The following is a 19,844-nucleotide window of genomic DNA, read 5'->3' on the forward strand; positions in this document are numbered from 1 at the left end:
ACTGACCATGTGATAGCCAGGCTCTGAGCCTCAACAGACTTCAGCTCCTACACTCTGGTTTATTGGACTTAACCCACTCAGCTAACATGGAGTTGAAGAAAGTCAACCACCACACCATGGAGCCAAGAGTGCCTACAACTGAAAGCAGGAGGATCGCATCCAGCATCCATGTGGAATCTAAGCCCCCTCTTGTTACAGATGTGGAGTGGACACAACCATTCCAAGGTCCACAGGATGGAGGAATAGAGTATGGATTAGAGTGGATTTACTGATAATCTATTCATGAACTATTGTGATTAGTAATCAAAGAAAATGTGGCATTGGTGTGGAGAAAGTGGCTATGGTGGCTGCTGGGGGTAGGGAATGGGAGAACGAGATGAGATGTGGAGGCATTTTCGGGACTTGGAGTTGTTCTGGGTGGTGCTGCAGGGACAGTTACTGGACATTGTATGTCCTCCCATGGCCCACTGGGTGGAACGTGGTAGAGTGTGGACTATGATGTGGACCATTGACCATGAGGTGCAGCGGTGCTCAGAGATGTGTTCACCAAATGCAATGAATGTCTCATAATGATGGAGGAGATTGTTGTTATGGGGGGAGGAGTGGGGTGAGAGGGGTGGGGAGTATATGGGGACCTCATATTTTTTGAATGTAATATTAAAAAAATAAAAATAAAAACAAAAACCTTTTGTGTGTATATATATATATATAAAATCCTATTAACAGAAATCATTCCCAGATTTGGCCTTCCCTCTTCCCTGCAGTCAGACAATGGAATGGCTTTTACTTCACAAATTATGCAAAGTATCTGTAGTGTCCTAGAAATAACTATGGAAATCAGTCATGGTTATCCTCATTCCTTTCTTATTTTTCTTCACCTTTAAAATAAATTCTTTTACCCATTATAATACCATTATTATTATTATTTTTTAAAGATTTATTTTTTAAAATTTATTTAATTCCCCTCCCCTCTCCCGGTTGTCTGTTTAGCGGCATGGGAAGTGTGGGCGGCGCCATTCCTCGGCAGGCTGCACTTTCCTTCGCGCTGGGCGGCTCTCCTTATGGGTTCACTCCTTGCGCGTGGGGCTCCCCTACGCGGGGGACACCCCTGTGTGGCATAGCACTCCTTGCGCGCATCAGCACTGCGCATGGGCCAGCTGCACACGGGTCAAGGAGGCCCAGGGTTTGAACCGCGGACCTCCCATGTGGTAGACGGACGCCCTAACCACTGGGCCAAATTCCGTTTCCCTATAACACCATTATTAATAGTATTGCTGCTGCTTCTTTTTGGTCCTTGTCTCTTACAGCTTCTTGTCCGATTCATACACCAAATTGTACAGTCAATAGCCCAGAAATACATAAACGGTGTCTTTCTGATGCATGAACAACAATATCAACCTCTGAGGGACCTGAAACCACAGCCCACTATACAGGATGGAGGGGAACTTTTCTCCACCCCTTGACAGCAGGAAGTAGCCAGACCAAACTGACACCCCAAATCCCCTCACCGTCCCATCCTGCCCAGTACCTTATATCCTAATACCCAGGACCCCTATAAATATATATATATATATAAACAAAGAGTTAGAAATGTTAGAGGTTTGCAATAATTAACATGCTGTACCTCAGTTTCCCCTGATATGCACTGGGGAAAGAAAGGCTAGCCCCATTCCCCATAAGTCTACATGTCCAAGGGCACGGCGCTTCCCCACAGGTTAAATAAAGAAACCACACAGAGACAGGAGTAAAGGGAAATGGAAACCTTCCCTACCTACAGTTCAGAGGGAGATAAAATTCCTACAAAACAAAGGAACATCTGCTCCTGCAGCATTCCAAGAAACCATAACTCCCTAACCCACTATCCTCTAGTCACTATCAGGAAAAGTTCCACCTCTAAGGGCTTCCCATTCCCCCCTGCCCTTCACTCGGACCCTCAACCCGCTCCCACCAACTATCATTCCCCTGCCTAGGAAAGTTCTATATAAATCCAAATCCCCCCTTCCAAGGGCAGACTGAAGTCTCTCTTCAGACTCCCACCATGCTGGTTGGGGGGAGAGGGAGGGCTGAAGTCTGTTCTTCAGACCCCCTCCATTGGAAGAGCTTCTCAATAAATCTTTCTTTGTCTACAGTCAATTAGTCTCTGTGTTCTAGTAAGCACCGTATTTTCTCCAACAATAATAATAACAAAAAGTAACTTCATAACAGGAAAACTGTCAGCAGCCAGGCTCCCCTGCCAACTTGCCTGTAAAAGATTGTTTGTAGTATTGCATGCTACTAAGTATTTAAAGTGAAGAAATGTTATATCTGCATATAACCAAATTGAATCATTATTTTGACAAGTTTGTTTAGTGTTGATGGTAATCATACATTGCAAGAGGTTTGCTTAGAGACAGTTTCCAAAATCATTTTGGTAGCTTATGTATGTAGGATATATAGAATGTGTTTTTATTCTTAAGGAAACAGAAAATAATTTTGTCCTAAGATAAAATGGTTGGTTATTAAGAAAGAGTAAAATGTGGGAAAAACCTGAATGAATACAGAAAGTGCAGAAGGTTCATGGAAAAGGAATTTTTATGTTTAAAGTTGAGTAAGATTTGATAGGTCTATCTATAAGTTTTAAAAACTTTAGGATCATATAGCATATTGACGCAAAGTTAAAATTTTGTTCTTGCTCAAAATTTCTTAAATTTTGGCTTTCTCAAAGCCAAATCCTGAAAAGTATCTTTTTATTTCAAACTATTGCAAAAGATTTGTTCTTTTATCTTGAAAGAAATATTAAAGTAATAAAATAGTTGAGTTCCTTTACTATGTTATAAGTTGAATGGGAAGTGTTTAAAAGTGTTATAAAATTAAAACGATTCTTTAACCCTCTGTTAATTAAAGCTGTAGGAGTAAAAAGTTCATATGAATATTTAAAGAGTATAAAATTCCTGAAAATTTACAATGTTTCAGCATAATCTTGGACAAAAGTACAATGTTGTTAATCATGGTTGTAATTATTTAAAAAAAATAGTATGTGTCACAGAAACAACTTCTTATCATAAATTAAAGTAACACACTGCGGTATGCAGCAGTCCCAAATATTGCTAATTTATTGCAAGAAATTAATATCCAGTTATGTTACTATTACTTTGTTTTAAAACTTGCTAAGACTTTCTTTAGTATCTCCTTTGGCAAGTCAAGCCAGTCCACATTCTCCTACCTGTAGAAAAGCCAACAATGGACTTTTGCAGTGCTTCCCCAAGGCTGTGTGCATAGCCCAACCATCTGTCCTGGCCTGGTGGCAAAGAATCTGGCTGCGCAGAAGAAACCTGTGGCTGTAACCCTACCAATGACATGTTATTGTTAACCAGTAATCCTTTTTTCAGAATTAAAAGAAACATCAGATACAACAGTATTGGATCTTAAGAGACTGTGATAGGCAAAACAATTAAGACAGGCCGCAAGGTCCCTCCATCAAATCTTGTGTTGTTTGGTTGAGTAAGACAAAACTATACCCTCTGCTGTAATGCTAAAGTACAATGTTTTCTCACCATTAATGGAGTTTGTAGTATTGCTGGGCTACTGAGGACCCTTCATCCTCATTTAAATCAGATATTAAAACTCATTATATGCGTTAATCAAGAAATGGGAATGGGAAAACCCCTCCAGCAGGCTGCGTAAAAAAAAAAAAGAGAGAGAGGAAGGACGGGTGGACCTTAACTTACCCTGTGAATGGGATGTGGCCAGCACCAATATTGGCTTTGGGTGGGGTTTGTGGCAAAGACAACATTCTAAGGAAATACCCCTTGGGTTTTAGTCACACTTCTGGGAAGGGCCCAAAGGTTCAATATAAAAAAGTAATTGTGTGCAGTATACCAAACCCTGCTGAAAGTGAAAGGCTTAACCTGATAATGTCTGGTCACTCTGAAGACTGCCATCCCTCTCCAGGGCGGACTGCAAATACTAAAAACTAGAGAAACAATGGACTGTTGTGAATCACCCTCTACAGGGGAGACTTCTGTGGAAGAACATCTGGGATGCCTGCCAGCAGTAACAGGTAACTGTCAATCACATCCCTGCCCACTCCTCTAACACCTTTTTCAGGACTATTGAGGCAGATGCCTTCGTGAAGATCCAGAGCCAGACCATTGAGACCTGAGAAGAAGCAGAGTGGCTCCACCAGAAAGGCGAACATCATGGATACCAAACCTTGTGGTGCCTAGTCCAGCACACCCAGCTGCCTGTTACTCGCCAACAGCTCATGGACATCACTCATGGGTGTCTCTCATGCTCACTCCAAAATGACTGTGACATCGGACTCCTCCTGTTCTTGGGAAGGATGAGGTATGTTTTCACTGCTGCAGACTCTGTACTGCCTCAGGATTCTTATAACAAGCCAGCTACTATTTTCTAACTAGAAAATGAATTCCTTACAACAGTGGAATAAGTTTAAATTCAACTCTTTGAGTTATCACTCCAAGTCCATAATTTGTGGCTATTTATACCTCAAACTATACAAACCGGGGAAAATGAAGTCATTTTTGATTGAGTACTGGCCTATATAGCCTTGTTGGTTGGGAATCTTAAGCCTATGGGAAGTGAGAGTCTATTCATTAAATGTCTTCTAGTTGGAAGTCTCATTGTTTGTTGTTGTATAATCTACTGCAGTTATGGATTATGTATAAAATGCCTAAGTACTAATCAGAACTTTAATAATGCAACATATTGTGTGCTTAAGTGATTTGATGAATTGTACATGATATATAAATGTACCTTGTTGAATGTATATGTAAATCTCTTGTTTTAAGTCTGAGCAATCCTGGGACTGAATGTATTGGGAAAAATTTTAATAAGTATTGCTCAAACCTAACAGTGAAAAATAATGCAGGATGCTTTGTTAATCAGCACATCAATGCCTTACGGGTAAGCACTTTTCATATTTCAGGAGGAGTGATGAGAACTAGAGCAGTGGGCACATTGGGCATGTTTTGTAACAAATAAGAACAGATAGGGTGCATTTCGGGGAGTGTTATGTTCCTTCTTGGGAAAGCTGGCCACTTCCTCAGGGACTGACACTGTACTTGCAAGTTGGCATCTATAGTATCAAGTTCATTGATTATGAGCTCAATAAAAGGGACAGTCTCTGGTCAGGCAGTTGAAGTCCCACCCTGGGAGAGGGTGCGCTGCACTTGTTTTCAGTCAAGGCTCTGGTGTCGGCTGCTGATTTGGGGCTTCCCAGCTATGAGCTAGATGTTGGTGAGTTTTCATGTAAGACTCTTCTATTTTTCTGTTACTTTGTGACTCTGATCAATATTGATTTAATCTTTTCACCGACTATGCTATTCTTGTTTCTCAGTCTAATTGTCAGGATAGACTTATTAAACAAGATGGGTATATATGTACTTATTTTACATCCAATCCGGACTCTGGCTGGAGGTGGGCCAGGTATGTCAGTGTGTCCCCTGGTTTGGTGCCCTTATATATAATATAAGTATATATATTATATATATCGTAAAGGATTATGGTGCAGCAGTTGGACCCCTGTTTGTAAACAATCCTTTGCCTATTTTATACTTTCCCAATTATTAACAAAAGTTTAATAAAATAAATAAATATGTCTGTGTATTGCTTTTTTATGCTTGAGTTAACTGAGTTATTATATCAATCTCTCTCTATATAGCAAAGCATTAGAAAGGCATTTTATCTAGCAGAATAGAAGTTTATCAGGTGAAAAGGGACATTAAAACAATGTAGTAGCTGTTTAAAACATCACTAAGTCATTTAACCTCCCCTTTCTCCTGATTATTTTTATTTTTATTCATTCAAAGAAAACAGTGGGCTTGTACACATAGAAAAGTTCAAAGGGACAATAAAGGAAAATGTTACCAGTAATATATGAGGGGAAGTGGGCGATAGGTGAGGAACTACAAGAATGGTATCTTACCTTTTACTTTTTATACCTCAATATTATTCGAATTTTTATAATGAGTATATTTATGAATTATTTGGATTCACATATTCAAAGAATAAAAAAGTACACTACTGGAAAAAATAGCAAAATTTGAAATAAATGTTTACAGTAATAAATAAGTAGTGCATTTCATTCCTATCTTAGCCAAGGTTGCCAAGAATTCTAGGCAACAATCCACCTCAGATTAACTACAAACTGATTCAGTTCATCTGCCTAAGGTAAACTGAGAAGTCACTGTATTTATTTCTGTTGAACTGTAGAGAGCATATTCCAAGGTTCGGATTCCAGGGGAGCTCTGGGAAGGGTGAAGTTATTCATTTACTCCTGGAAAGAAAAATTCAACATGGGAAGGGTAGTAACTTTTGCATGTAATCAGGATTTTCAAAGTAAATTAAAATAACTAGGGTTAATACTGGAGTTTGGCTTTTAGCAGTTGAAAAGAACAGATCTTTTATATTTCAGTGAGAAGGAACAAGTGAGTTGACAAGCACTCAGGTAAGTATTTATACTTTCAATGTGATTTATTTGTGTAGTTGCAGCGTCCATGTATGTACATTTAGTGGCTGAAGAGACTATAGCTGCCATTTTAAATAGAGTAGATATTCTGTCCCAGAAATCAATGAAATTAACTTTGTTTTATTTTATCTCGACACCCTTCACAAATATTTCCCTCTTTCTTTTCAAGACTTTTTCTCATAACATGCCTTGGAAAATGCCTCATTTCCTGAAATTATAAATTTTAAATAGAAAATATAGTTTATGTTTCTTGGTGAATTAACTAATTATCATTCTATGCAGTATATTTTATGGAAAAGATAATTTTCAGCTAACCCAAGTAAAGACTTGTTAGAATTGCTCCTCTGTGAAAAAAGGTATTTTTGAGTAGGACGTAAGGAAGTCATACATATTTTGGGACTTTCCCTGGTACTAAAATGCAATAATTAATCAAGGATATCAATGAAACAATGTTGACATGTGAAAAGAAATATGAACTCAATTTAAAGGTAAAGCTTTCCAATTATTGTTTTCTGTTCAAATGTAGGATTGTGTCTTATCTGCTGATGCCTCTGTCACATGCTAACTGTTGATTGAACTGAACCTCTGGATAAGAGTTAGGAGATAATAAAGTTCAGTACTGGCTCTGACATTTATTAATGTGTGACCTTGAGTACTTTTTCTCTTTCTCAGCCCCATTTGCCAGTTAAATCTTTTGTTACTAATTTTAGATTCTCTATATGGCTTTCATGATTGATTTATTTAGGAGCTGAAATAATTTAGATATCAGCCTTCTGTGCTTTGTTTATAATAAGATTGAAAATCAGTAATGAGTCTTGCAATTCAAACTTCCTCAGAGGCAGTTCTCCAACTTTCACTGGCAGTCCCCTCCCTTTTCCTGGGGTGGGAAATAATTCCACTCCCCTCTGTGTCCTCAACAATCAGTCCTGGTCAGTAGAGAAGGAAATGGAAATGGTTGGATCTCTTTAGTCCCTTGCCAGCTCCAAGGGCAAAAATTGGTGCAGCCCTACCTGGCCTGGGAGGGCTTGTGGGAAACAGCAGACTAAATCTGGGGGTCAAAAGCTGAGTCAGCCTTAAGTTGTGGTCCTCTCTCTCCCTTTTCTTGGGAAGGTGGGTCCTGGGGAATGCCTTTGTCTGTAGCCACCAGTCCCAGAAGCCTGAGAACTTAAAATATCTATAGTGTGGGGCAGGTTGTAGGCAGCTGTGGCTTCTAACTCACAGTTTTGTGGTTGGGATTCTTTTCCTGTGTCCCTCTCTCTTCTGGGTTTTATCCAGCCTTCCCCTAGTGTTTTAAACCCTAGATTTTTTTCCAGGTCATTTCTGTCTGTCCTCTAGCTATTTTTCTGGGAGAGAAGAGAGTCCCATGTCTTTCTAGTCCACCATCTTTCTGGAAGTCAAGTCTAGGGTTTTGACAGAGATTTTCTGTGACTCTTTGATTCTTAGTCTGAATTTACTGTGCCTAGGATCTGCCAGAGGCAAAAACATACGGTTCTTGTCAGGTCTTTTCTGAGCATGTGTCATACACTGGGCATGTGTGAGGCATTGTAAATTCTGTTCTATAAACATGTGGTCCTGAATGCCCAATTTTATAAGGAAACTCTACAGCTTTTCCTGTAAGGCCCCAGATGAACTGTACTTTTTTCTTTTTTTGTCTTTATTTTATTTTTTTAATGTTACATTAAAAAAAATGAGGTCCCCATATGCCCCCCACGCCCCCCTCACCTCAATCCTCCCATAACAACAACCTCCTCCATCATCATGGGACATTCACTGCATTTGGTGAACACATCTCTGAGCACTGCTGCACCACATGGTCAGTGGTCCACATTATAGTTTACATTCTCCCCCAGTCCACCCAGTGGGCCATGGGAGGACATACAATGTCCAGTAACTGTCCCTGCAGTACCACCCAGGACAACTCCAAGTCTTGAAAATGCCCCACATTACATCTCTTCTTCCCGCTCCCTACCCTCAGCAGCTACCGTGGCCATTTTCTCCACGTCAATGCTACATTTACTTCCATTACTAATCACAATAGTTCCAGAATAGAAGATCAATAAGTTCACTCTAATCCATACTCTGTTCTTCCATTCTGTGGACCCTGGGATGGTGATGTAAATCTTAATGGTAGTCTTTGACCCCAGAGAGCTGTGTTTTGATCATTCCCTTACACAGTTTTCTTGGCAATGCTGGCTGGTCTCCACCCCCAATTGGCAAAACAGAAATGCATTCCTCAGGTCAGTTCTTTAGGTGGCCACCAGATGGTCGGAATTACACATACACACACCCAAATTTGCGAATAGAGTGTTCTGCGTCCTCCAGAACGAGGGACCAGGGGCCCATGGTGGGAATATGGGCTCCAGCATTTTCTTTTCCAATATATATATTTTTAATCTCTCCCCTTCCCACCCACTCCAGTTATCCATTCTCTGTGTCCATTTGCTGCGTGTTCTTCTTTTGTCCGCTTCTGTTGTTGTCAGCGGCACGGGCATCTGTGTCTCTTTTTGTTGTGTCATCTTGCTACATCAGTTCTCCGTGTGTGTGGTGCCATTCCTGAGCAGGCTGCACTTTCTTTTGTGCTGGGCGGCTCTCCTTATGGGGCGCACTCCTTGCGCGTGGGGCTCCCCTACGCGGGGACACCCCTGTGTGGCACGGCACTCCTTGCGTGCATCAGCACCGTGGGCCAGCTCCACACGGGTCAAGGAGGCCTGGGGTTTGAACCGCAGACCTCCCACATGGTAGACAGATGCCCTAACCACTGGGCCAAGTCTACTTCCCTGGGCTCCAGCTTTACAGCTGAGCACAGGAGGAGGTGGGCAAAGGAGTAGAAAAAGTGTCATGACACCTTCCTACCATTTTAAACTTGTCTTTTTCTTGATTCAGTGTTCACTGGTTGATACAAACCTTTGACTGTTCTCCAGAGTTCTAAACAGTTGGTTCGACGGTTTCTGCTTGCTTTTGATGTATCTGTGAGGGATGGGACTTTGAAGTTTCCTACTCTGCCATCATACTGACCTTATTGCTTTTCTTATTCCACTTTTATTGATAATTATTCTGAGTATAAAATTCTGGGTTCAAAATCCTTTTACTTAGAACTCTGAAGGCATTCCTCCAATATCTTCTAGCAACTAGTGTTTCTGATGAGAAATCTGATGCAAGTTTGGTTCTTACTGCTTTATAATAACCAACTTTTTTCTCTAAAGTTTTTATCATTACTATTATGAAATTGTGTGGGTATGTACATGAGACCTTTCAATATGGATCCTTGTCCTTGTAATCTGTAAAACCTCATTTTACTATTTATTCAATAATTTCTTCCCTTTGCTTCCTCTTTACAGAATTTCTAATAGTTTAATAGTGTTTCTCGTACAGTGAACTCCTAGGTTTCTTACCTTTTCCCCTTATATTTCTTCCTCCTTTCTAGTCTAATTCCTAAAATTTTTCTTCTAAATCTTCTGTTTATGTCCTCAAGCACATGTTTTAATTTTTAAGAATTATCTGTGACTAATTATTTTCACTTTTAACATAATACATTTTTATTGAAGGACTACATTAAGTTTTACTATCTATGAGAATAAAAATTAGAATTTTTAAAAAACATTTATTTACTGAAGTATCTCTATTTCTTGTCAGTTCTTTTTTTCATTTTATATTCTTTGTCAGACTGCAAATTTTCCTCAGGGTTTGGTGTTCTTTCTTAAACATCTGTTTAAAATGATTTTTTTGTTATGAAATACAACAAATACAGAAAACCACATGGAACTCTCTTGCAACTAATGAATTGTTAGGAGTGTGAGCTGTGTGTACAAGTGGGGCTTAGAAAATATGCTTTGCTTTAGGCTAATGGGCATGTTTTGATGGCAAAAAAACTTCTAATTATCACAATGTGGATGTATTTGCTCTAGGGCACCAATAATTACAAAGCCTTGTTTTATTTCACAAAACATTTTATCCAGTTTCTCTAATTAAAAGCTGTTAAACTAGTTCATCCTTTCTGGGGGTGGACATTTGGTTTCTAAGCATTCTGTTTGTAAGAAGAGAATGGAAGTGGAGTCAACTGTTCTTTATTAGTATTCACTAAATCCCCTTGTTTTCAGCATACTTTGTTGTAGAATTCGAGAGAGGTTCAATTATTTGCGTATAGAGAGGCCAGGACTCAGGAATGCTTTTGAGAAGGAAAAATGGTTTATTGACGGCCTGCCGAACTCAGGAGCTTTCTGTTTCAATCCTGAGCCCCTTGAACAAGATTTTTGAGTCCCTTTTATACAGTGAGGAAAGGCCAAATGGTCCTTTTGTTTCAGTTCTCAATAGGCTTGAATTAGCATATATCTTCCACATCCTAGGTAAGCTTTTAGCATGGACTTCCTACATTCTAGAGAAGCTTTTAGCACATTTGGTTTGCATTTTCCCTGAATATTTAAAGTTTATAGACTTTGCATTGTTAAACTGTTTCCTGGGACTCGAGTCGTTGCCATGGTCACCAAGGGCAGGACTGCAGCCTCTTACGGTTTCAAACCCACAAGTCTGGACAGACAGTTCAGGTTAAGGTTCTCTCTGAAGAGACAAAGAGCCTCCCACCCATAGACTACATCAACTTAACTCCTGTCCTTAATTGTACCTGGTCTCCCAAAGATTCCACAAAGCAGATTGTAATATCTTCCTTGTATGCCATCCATGCATAATTATTGTCTGTTGCTCCCTCAGTTCTGGTTTATGATTATTATAAAACTCATTTACCCTTTTTCTATCTTCACGAAATTTATTCAATACTCTCAAGTGTCTTTCATTAGGAAATTATGACGGGATATTTGCTAAATAACTAGAAAAGAAGGACTGACTCCCAAGTACTCTGACTTCTAGTTCAGACCTTATTATCACCTATCTTCATTCCCCCTTATTTATTTCTAGGTTTTACTGACGATTCATCCAGATTGCCACACTGTAACAATGATTCAGCTGACAGCTACCCCCACAAGTGCACTTGTTGATGAGCCAGTACATATCCGAGCTACAGGGCTGCCTCCTAATCAGGTGGTGGTTTTTGAGGCATCACTGATAGATGAAAAAGGGAAGCTATTTCAGTCTCGAGCATACTACAGGGCTAATGAAGCTGGTGAGGTGGATCTGGAGCATGCTTCTGCACTAGGAGGTGACTATGTGGGAGTCCACCCCATGGGTCTCTTCTGGTCCCTGAAACCAGAGAAGATACCAAATAGACTGATGAAAAGGGATGTGATGAATAGCCCCTTCAAGGTCCAATTGAAACTTTATGACTCAGATTTCATAATAGTAAATCTACCAGTGACTACTCCAAAGGCCAGCCTGACCGTGGAGAGGTGGTTCACATCACCTGGTGTCACACGGATTCAGGTTCGAGAAGGTCGCCTTCGGGGAGCTCTCTTTCTCCCGCCAGGTGAGTAGAATTCTCCGGTTATAGTCATTCACGTTTTTACTTTTTTTTGACTGCCTTATCCTCCTAGAAGTTTAGCTTGGATGTGAATGATACATACAGCGCTCCTGTCTTGACCCTGAATATGTCAGAACAAGAATGAGTAATCCCCACTCCAACTCGAGTTTCATCTCAACAATTCTGAAATTTGTCTAAGGCTGTGTCTACATGTGGCTTAGAGAATACCAGCCATATGAGATTTGAATAGCCTTGGATTTATGAAAAATCCAATTGTATTAATGCCTGTTTATCCAAAGACCCTCTTCTTGATACGGTGGATCAATGTTCTAGTTGCTTTAGGCTCTGTCATGCCTGAGTTTCATTTCAGGCATGGGTTATGGTGTGGTTGCCACAATAATATGTGGAAGGATTGACAGATTGCAACAGAGAATGTGAATAAACTTTCTACCCTCTATGTTCCATAAATATTACATTTTTAAATAATACTCCTTAAATGAGGAGATAATACCACACGTTCCCTAATGGTTATAAGACTTAGTATAACACTCAGATTTTCCCATAGTGATCTTAACCTACCAATAACTAGTTCAAAACATCTACTGGATTATTTCTTAGAATTTACTGTGGGACTGAATTGAAAGCAAAATTAATTTCCCAAAGTAGCCCTCAATGGGCTTAGGCTTCAGGTGCGTCTGAGAGTCCTTTCTCAGATACGTACTTTGATCTGGAATACAGTCATTGTTTCATCAGACTGTGTTGCCTTTATTTGCTAGAACTAAGTTGGGTTGAAAAACCTAATGTGTTAGAATTAGTTTATAACAACATGGAGTTATAGATGGCATAGAAGGAATAAGCTCCACTTTACAAATTCACCATGATGCGTGCACTTGCCCAGGTAAAGGCAAATGTTTTCTTATACCCAGTTAGTAGTACATTCACCATTTTGTTGTGTGTCATGACCAGGCAGTAAGTGGAGCCAATTACTGTGCCTCTATTTTTCCACCCCAGTTAAAAATCTGAATACTGGTATAGGCCTTCCACCTTGGGATGCTGTACTGTTTAGGGTCTGCTTTTAGTGAGCACTCTTGGACATTATGTGTTCTAATCCTCCTGCTTCAGGTTCTTGTTCTGTGGGTGACAAAAGAGAGTTGAGTTGGGAATAAACACATCCAAAATATTTTTTGTATAATTTTGGGAACTTCATAGATTTTTGAGGCTTATTTATGTACCTATTTATAAATTAGGGAACCCTGGCTTAATTTCTAGGGCTTTCCTGACCCTGAGACTGTAGAAATGGACCTCTATGAGTCTCCGTTCTCTTAGGGATTAAGCACATCAGCAAACATGGTTCCCCATCAAACTACTGGATATTGTGTTCCATTATATTTTCAATAGGCCTTACTTTGCTCCAGATACAAGGCTGAAAATTTGGAATTCTCTTTGAAAATATATAGATTGATCACCACCTTTATGAACCATTTCTTCTGAATTCTTATATTTTCTTCTTTGCCACACTTTCTCTTCTTACACAATTCTATATTTCTTTATTCTTTTCCAGGAGAGGGACCTTTCCCAGGGGTAATTGATTTATTTGGTGTCATTGGTGGCTTGGTTGAATTCCGGGCCAGCCTCCTGGCCAGTCGTGGCTTTCTCTCCTTTGCCTTGGCTTACCTTGACTATGAAGACCTGCCTTCAACACCAAAAGCAGTAGATTTGGAGTACTTTGAGGAAGCTGTCAACTTTCTCCTGAGGCAGCCTAAGGTAATTTTTCAGTAGCCTTCAGTCTCTGTTTTAAAACATAGTTTTCTGTTACTTCCCTTATCTTCCAAGAATGATTCTTCTTACTTCTACTACGTATTTGTATTATTTCTCATCCAGTGTTTTCTACTTGGAAAAGCAAAATGCATAGGAATTTTTAAATATATATATTTTTAATTTTAAAAGAAGCTTTAGATTACATAAATGTCACATCAAAAATATAGGGGGGATTCACATAACCCATCCCTTCCCCCTCCCATTCTTCCCACATTAACATCTTTCATTAGGATAGTACATTTGTTGCAATAAATGAAGACATACTGAAGTATTGTACTAGCCGAGGACTATAGTTTACATTACAGTTTATACTTTGCCCTACACAATTTTATTGGTTTTGATAAAATGTGTAACTGTCATTATAATATCAATGCATAGGAATTTAATCTGTGGTCATCAAGATGTCAAAGCCGAAAGCATTTCTGGCTTCATTCCATCTGGTTGTGGGAATTTGGGCAAGTTAATTAAGACTCTCTAATCCTTGGTTTCCTTATCCATTGTATAATATTCCAGATATACTGTTTCTTAAGGTTATTGTGAGAGTTAAAGGGGATCATACATATAAAATGCTTTATTATTGTACCTGGTAATACAAAACACTTAATAAATGTAAACATTTCTTCTTATCTTCTCAACGTCAGACTTATTCAAACAGCCTGTATTTCTTTGAAGAATAAGTACGAATGTCCAATTATGTGAAGATTTCTTACACATATTGCTGTAGTGCTTTATAATCCACGTATTTTCTTTAATGTTAAAACATGTAATTCTGCACTGAGAATGGCACTTCTTATCCCTTGTTAACTACCTAATAGTTTTGTCTTAATAAGAATAGAGTTAAGAAAAATTAAATATCTGTACCACACCCTTTTTCATACAAGGATCCCCAAAATATGATCAGGATTGCAGTAGTAAGATGAGCAGCAATTAATGGCAACCTGCTGATGCACTGATTTCTTTTATTTTTTACTCATTTTAAAATTAATTTTTATTTACAAACACTCCATACCCACCAAACAAAAATGTCCCCTTTCCCCCTTCCACATTCCCCAGTAACCTCTAATCTACTTTCTGTGTCTCTGAGTTTGTTATTTCTATATCTCATATAAAGGTGGTATTATACAATATTTGTCCTTATGTGCCTTACTTATTTCACTTAGAATAATGTTTTCAAGGTTCATCCATGCTATTGAAGCAGGCTAGTAAGATAGGGAATCAGTAGACAGATCTGGAACCTGGCAAGAAGTCCACATGGAAAGCAATAACCCCCAAGATGGCTGCTGGAAGATCCCCACCCCCAAGATTCTGCTATCCAGAACAAAGATGACTTCTGGAAGCAAGAAAAAGCCCTAGATATTCCCCAAGGACTTTATCATTGGGTCCTCACTGGGGATTGATGGGTGGGGTAATCAATCCAAACAGCAAACAGCTGGAAACCCTCTCCTGCCATTAGCAAAGGGGTGGAATAATTAACAGTTTAAAAGCCAGGCACAGGCCTGAGCATGCACATGTTCCACTCTCTTGCCTCTGGACCCGACCTGCCCTCTGTACACCACTCTTGCCATTTTTCCTAGCCATGTGGCCACGCACCTAAAACCTGGGGATTTATAACCTATAATGGGGAATTGTAGCCTGTAAATCAGCCCTCTTTATCATTTTTCAACCCCTTCCTCTCTACCTGTGTAAGAAAGAGATCTTCTGGAAGAAAATGAGGCTCACTCAATTGTGGAGAAGAAAAAAATTTATTCTCAATCTTGCAAGAAGGGGCGCACAACCAGAAAACGTGGCTGGCGCCTGGAACAAAGAAAAATGACACAATTTATACCCCTAAGCCTAGCACACAAGCCCTTCCTCTGTTTCTCCAGATTGGATACTTCAGAGGTTACAGCCCATCTGAGAAGTTCTAACTTTCCTGCGCAAAAGTTTGTGATTTATTGCTTCCCCCATCACATTCCAACCATTTTAGTTTTTACCTGCTCCGTTTTGCCCAATAAGGAATGGAATTTAGTGCTGAATTGGTATTGGCTTAGCTCTTTCTCGTGCATCTTTTTTACTGGCTATAGGACTGACTTAAGCTGGTTTCCTTTGTACCCGCTTAACCCAGGAGTGGGAGACTGAGGTGATAGGCTTTCGAGTTATGTTAATTAATATTTTCTTCCTTTATATGAAAACTAAAATAATCTCCATTTCTTACACCTGAGACCCCTGCTCTGTTATTTTCTCCCATTTCTCTTCCCTTCCTACCTGAATAAATTACTGGCCGAACTCCTGAAATTCATGTCTGCAGTATTGCCAAGAACCTAAATAAAATCTGGTAACACCATGACATGTATCAGAATTTCATTTTTACTTAGGGCTGAATAATATTCTTTGTGTGTATGTGTCACATTTGTTTATTCATTTATTTTTGATGGACATGGGTTATTTTCACCTTTTGACTATTTTGAATAATGCTGCTATGAACATTGATGTACTCATCTGTTTGAGACCCTGTTTTCATTTTCTTTGAGTGTATATCTGAGAGTGGAATTGCAGAGACTTACAGTAATTCTTTTTTTAACTTTCTGAGGAGCCCTCATATTGCTTTACATAGTGCTGCACCATTTTACTTTTCCAGCAGACAATGCACTAGAGTTCCAATTTCTGTGCATCCTCTCCAACAATTATTTCCCACTAAAAAAAATAGCTATTCTTTTGGGTGTGAAGTGGCATCCCATTGTGGCTTTGCAATTGCCTATTGGCTATTAATGTTAAGAATCTTTTCATATGCTTTCTGGCCATTTGTATATCCTCTTTTCCTTTGTTTCTCGTTTGTTCTCTAATTGATTCTTCAGGAAGGGCTCTAGGAATCCTGCCAATCTTTCTTGGAAACCTTGCCTATATGCATTCCTATAACAATGAACTTACAAGATGCTCTAATCATCTCCTCCCCCAACCATCTCACTACCTGGCAGAGAGTTCCTTGATGACATGAGACTGTGCCTTTTCTCTCTGTGTCTGCCAGTGCTGGCCCAGGGTGTAAATCTGTAAATGCTTGTTAATTGACTAAAAATGAAGGAGGATGCTTATCCAAGCCACTTTCTTCATGAGTCCTCTCTTCTGCCTTGGTTCCTTATTTCAAACCATGTCAAGTTTAGGATCGTCCATCTAAATTTCTATGCTCCATGCCACTAATCTTATCTTCTTTCTCATTCTTTTCCTTCCTGGTGCCCTTTCCTCTGAACTTCTAGAGAACTCATAGTTGGTGAAACATAGTTTACCAAATAATTATACCCTGACTAATATTACTCACCGTAGTTACCCTAATCTTACCTACTAGGTTGGCATTTCTTTAGGGCATTTTAAACCTAGCACCTAACACAATGATGAATGAGTAGTATCCAGTAAGTAAAGCCTGACAGATTTTTGAAGGCATATTTCCTTTGAACACACTGTGTATATTCCAGAGTTTTAGAGCTGGACATGTGGGCAAGATTAATATTTGCTTTGTCCCCATTGGTCATTGAAGATCTTTGATGATTTGAAATTGTGGAGTTTTGCTAAATGAGGGATGGAGCCAACATCTTGTTTTCATTATTTCAGGTCCTTGGCCCAGGCATTGGGATAGTCTCCGTATGCAAAGGAGCAGAGATTGCACTCTCCATGGCTATTCACCTAAAACAAGTTACAGCCACTGTACTTATTAATGGGACCAACTTTGCTAGCAGTAAACCACAGGTGTATCATGATAAGATCATTGAGCCATTGCCGGAAGTTCCACAATTACTATCCATAAACAAGTATGGGTTCCTGGAATTCTACGGCTTGGTAGGGGACCCTCTAGCTGAGGTCAATCAGCCTTATCTCTTTCCTGTAGAAAAGGCCCAGGGACAATTACTCTTCATTGTGGGAGAAGAAGATAAGAGTCTGAATAGCAAAGTATATGCTAAGCAAGCCACAGAACAGCTTAGGAGAAATGGAAAGGACAACTGGACTCTACTCTCTTACCCTGGGGCAGGTCACCTCATAGAGCCCCCTTATGCCCCACTGTGCTCTTTCTCAAGGTTACCCAATAACCCCTTCTTCATACATTGGGGGGGAGAGGTGGTCTTGCATGCAGCTGCACAGGAACATTCCTGGAAGGAGATCCAGCAGTTTCTCAGGAAGCACCTCATTTCAAATGTGACCAGCCAACTCTGAGAAGAGTAGTTATTCCTAGGAAATAGAGAAGTAAATCTCTTTACTAGCACCTTCTCTCTATTCCAATAGAGGAATGTCTTTAATTTCTTATTGTAAGAATGGAGTATAGAAAGAAAGTCAGGAAGTCTGAAATGGTAATGTCTTGACTTTGAAAAAGGAAAATAGCTTTCCACTTAAGCCAATATGACACACTGAGGGTCCTATATTTGTAGAAACAAACTTAGAGCTTTATTTTGCCCCAAATATTACAGGTCACAATGATAGTGATTCTCAAGGGAAAAAATCACAATGAACCACAGAACCCCCCGTGCTTACAAAACAGACATAAGAAGAATCAGGGGATGATGTTAGTTGATTTCCTAAAACTCAAAGTAAGTTTGCTTAGATATCACATAATTGAAAATATGTTTATGACTCATGGTTATTTCCTAGTTACTGGAAAAATAGAGCTGGATGAAGAATACATAATATTTTGAGGCACTGTGGAAGACTGATATGGAGGTAACATCATTGAGTCAGTCTATAATCAATAAATAAACAAAACCTAATAAGCCAAAATAATTTTTTGTTGTTTAAGCATGTATAGTATTTTCAGCAATGCGAGAGGAGCACAGAATTCCAGCTGGGGGAAGTATCCATAAAGGTGGGGATTTTGTACCTCTAGATTAATGTCTGGACAAGTAACAGCAAATATTTCAGCATTGTTGGCCATTTGATCTCTGTTACAACTACTCAACTCTGCCATTGTAACACAAGAACAGTATATAAATAAATGATTATGGATTAAGCTTTATATTATAGACACTGAAATTTTTATTTCATATAAGTTTTACATGTCACAAAATAAGAATTTTCTTTTGATCGTTTTCAATCAAAACAAGGGCTCAAGGACAGCACAAAAACAGGCAGCAGGCAAGATTTGGCTTACAGGCCATGGTTTGACAACCCTGGCCATAGAGCAATCCGAACTAATTTGTCCCAAGTCAAATTTGAGCTTTCTTCTCCAAAGGGCAAGCCACAGACGAAGTATCCCTGAGCTACTGAATTGCAATACGTGGAAATGGAGGATGGTTGGTGGATAATCAAGGTGAAGACAAACCAGTAGAAAAATATTTTGGATCATTTCATAGGTGTGATGGGGAGTCAATGAAGAATTTAAAACAGTAGAAGTAACATGAGAATATAATGTGTCTTTCTAAACTCTTTTCTTCTATTTGTCTTCTGATAGTCGTTCTTTCTTGTCATAAAATCGTTTCATTTGGTTTGGGGCCTCCTTCCTCTCTCATACAGAAGTGGTCACATGGTACCGAACACCATGCTCTCTTGACTAGAATGGTCACGTAATTGCAATGGTTAGTACCTTCAGTTCAAAGTTATATAATAGCTGTCATAATGGGTATAATTTTTCTGGTTTTCTGTTTTGGACTTTAGGAAGAATGCCATTGTTTGAGGTATGATGCCAGTGTCATCTATCTCTTGATTTATGTTTTATGGAGCTGTTTTATAAATCAAGAATTTTTTTCAAGTGCACCACTAGAAATGATTTTTCTCCATAGATATATTAATATGATGAATTGTATTTCTAGTATTGAATCATCTTTGTATTTGTGGAATAAAACTCATTTGGTCATGATGTATTCTTAAATAATAATAATAAATAAGATTGAACTATTGTTTTCTTTTCTGAGTTTTTTTTTGGTCATGCATGACATCTGTGTACTTGCTTCATAACAAAATTCAGAAGTTTTCCTTCTTTCCTGGAATATTTTAATTAGCATTGAAATTATATGCTCTTTAAAAGTTTGATAGCACTTTCCTGGGTATTCTATGGTTCCTGGTAGATTTTTTAAGGTTTCTAAATACTATTTTTTTGGTTAGACCAATTGTAGATTTACAGAAAACTTATGCAGAAAATACAGAGTTCCCATATAACATCCCCCACCCCAAACACAGTTTATCCTATTATTAACT

General features: G+C 39.0%; 1 protein-coding gene across 12 annotated transcripts; it reads left to right on the plus strand.

Annotated features, from left to right (window-relative positions):
• The first annotated feature begins 3,799 nt into the window (after positions 1–3,799).
• LOC101418518 (bile acid-CoA:amino acid N-acyltransferase-like) lies at positions 3,800–19,546 on the plus strand. 12 transcript variants are annotated; one of them, XM_071217096.1, is made up of 6 exons: positions 5,021–5,238; positions 11,378–11,882; positions 13,438–13,640; positions 17,277–17,522; positions 18,125–18,374; positions 18,883–19,546. In XM_071217096.1, exons 1-5 carry the CDS (start codon positions 5,233–5,235, stop codon positions 18,347–18,349), a joined length of 1,185 nt encoding a protein of 394 aa, XP_071073197.1. In that variant the 5' UTR covers positions 5,021–5,232; the 3' UTR covers positions 18,350–18,374; positions 18,883–19,546. The 12 variants fall into 12 exon arrangements, 11 of the variants coding, with proteins under 11 accessions (XP_071073195.1, XP_071073194.1, XP_071073197.1 ...); XM_071217098.1 differs by having other exon boundaries at positions 5,023–5,238; positions 18,125–18,244; XM_071217099.1 differs by having other exon boundaries at positions 5,023–5,238; positions 17,277–17,501; positions 18,125–18,244.
• Positions 19,547–19,844: the final 298 nt, after the last annotated feature.

This window comes from Dasypus novemcinctus, chromosome 8 (assembly GCF_030445035.2).
Source record: "Dasypus novemcinctus isolate mDasNov1 chromosome 8, mDasNov1.1.hap2, whole genome shotgun sequence".
Classification (NCBI taxonomy): Eukaryota; Metazoa; Chordata; class Mammalia; order Cingulata; family Dasypodidae; genus Dasypus; species Dasypus novemcinctus.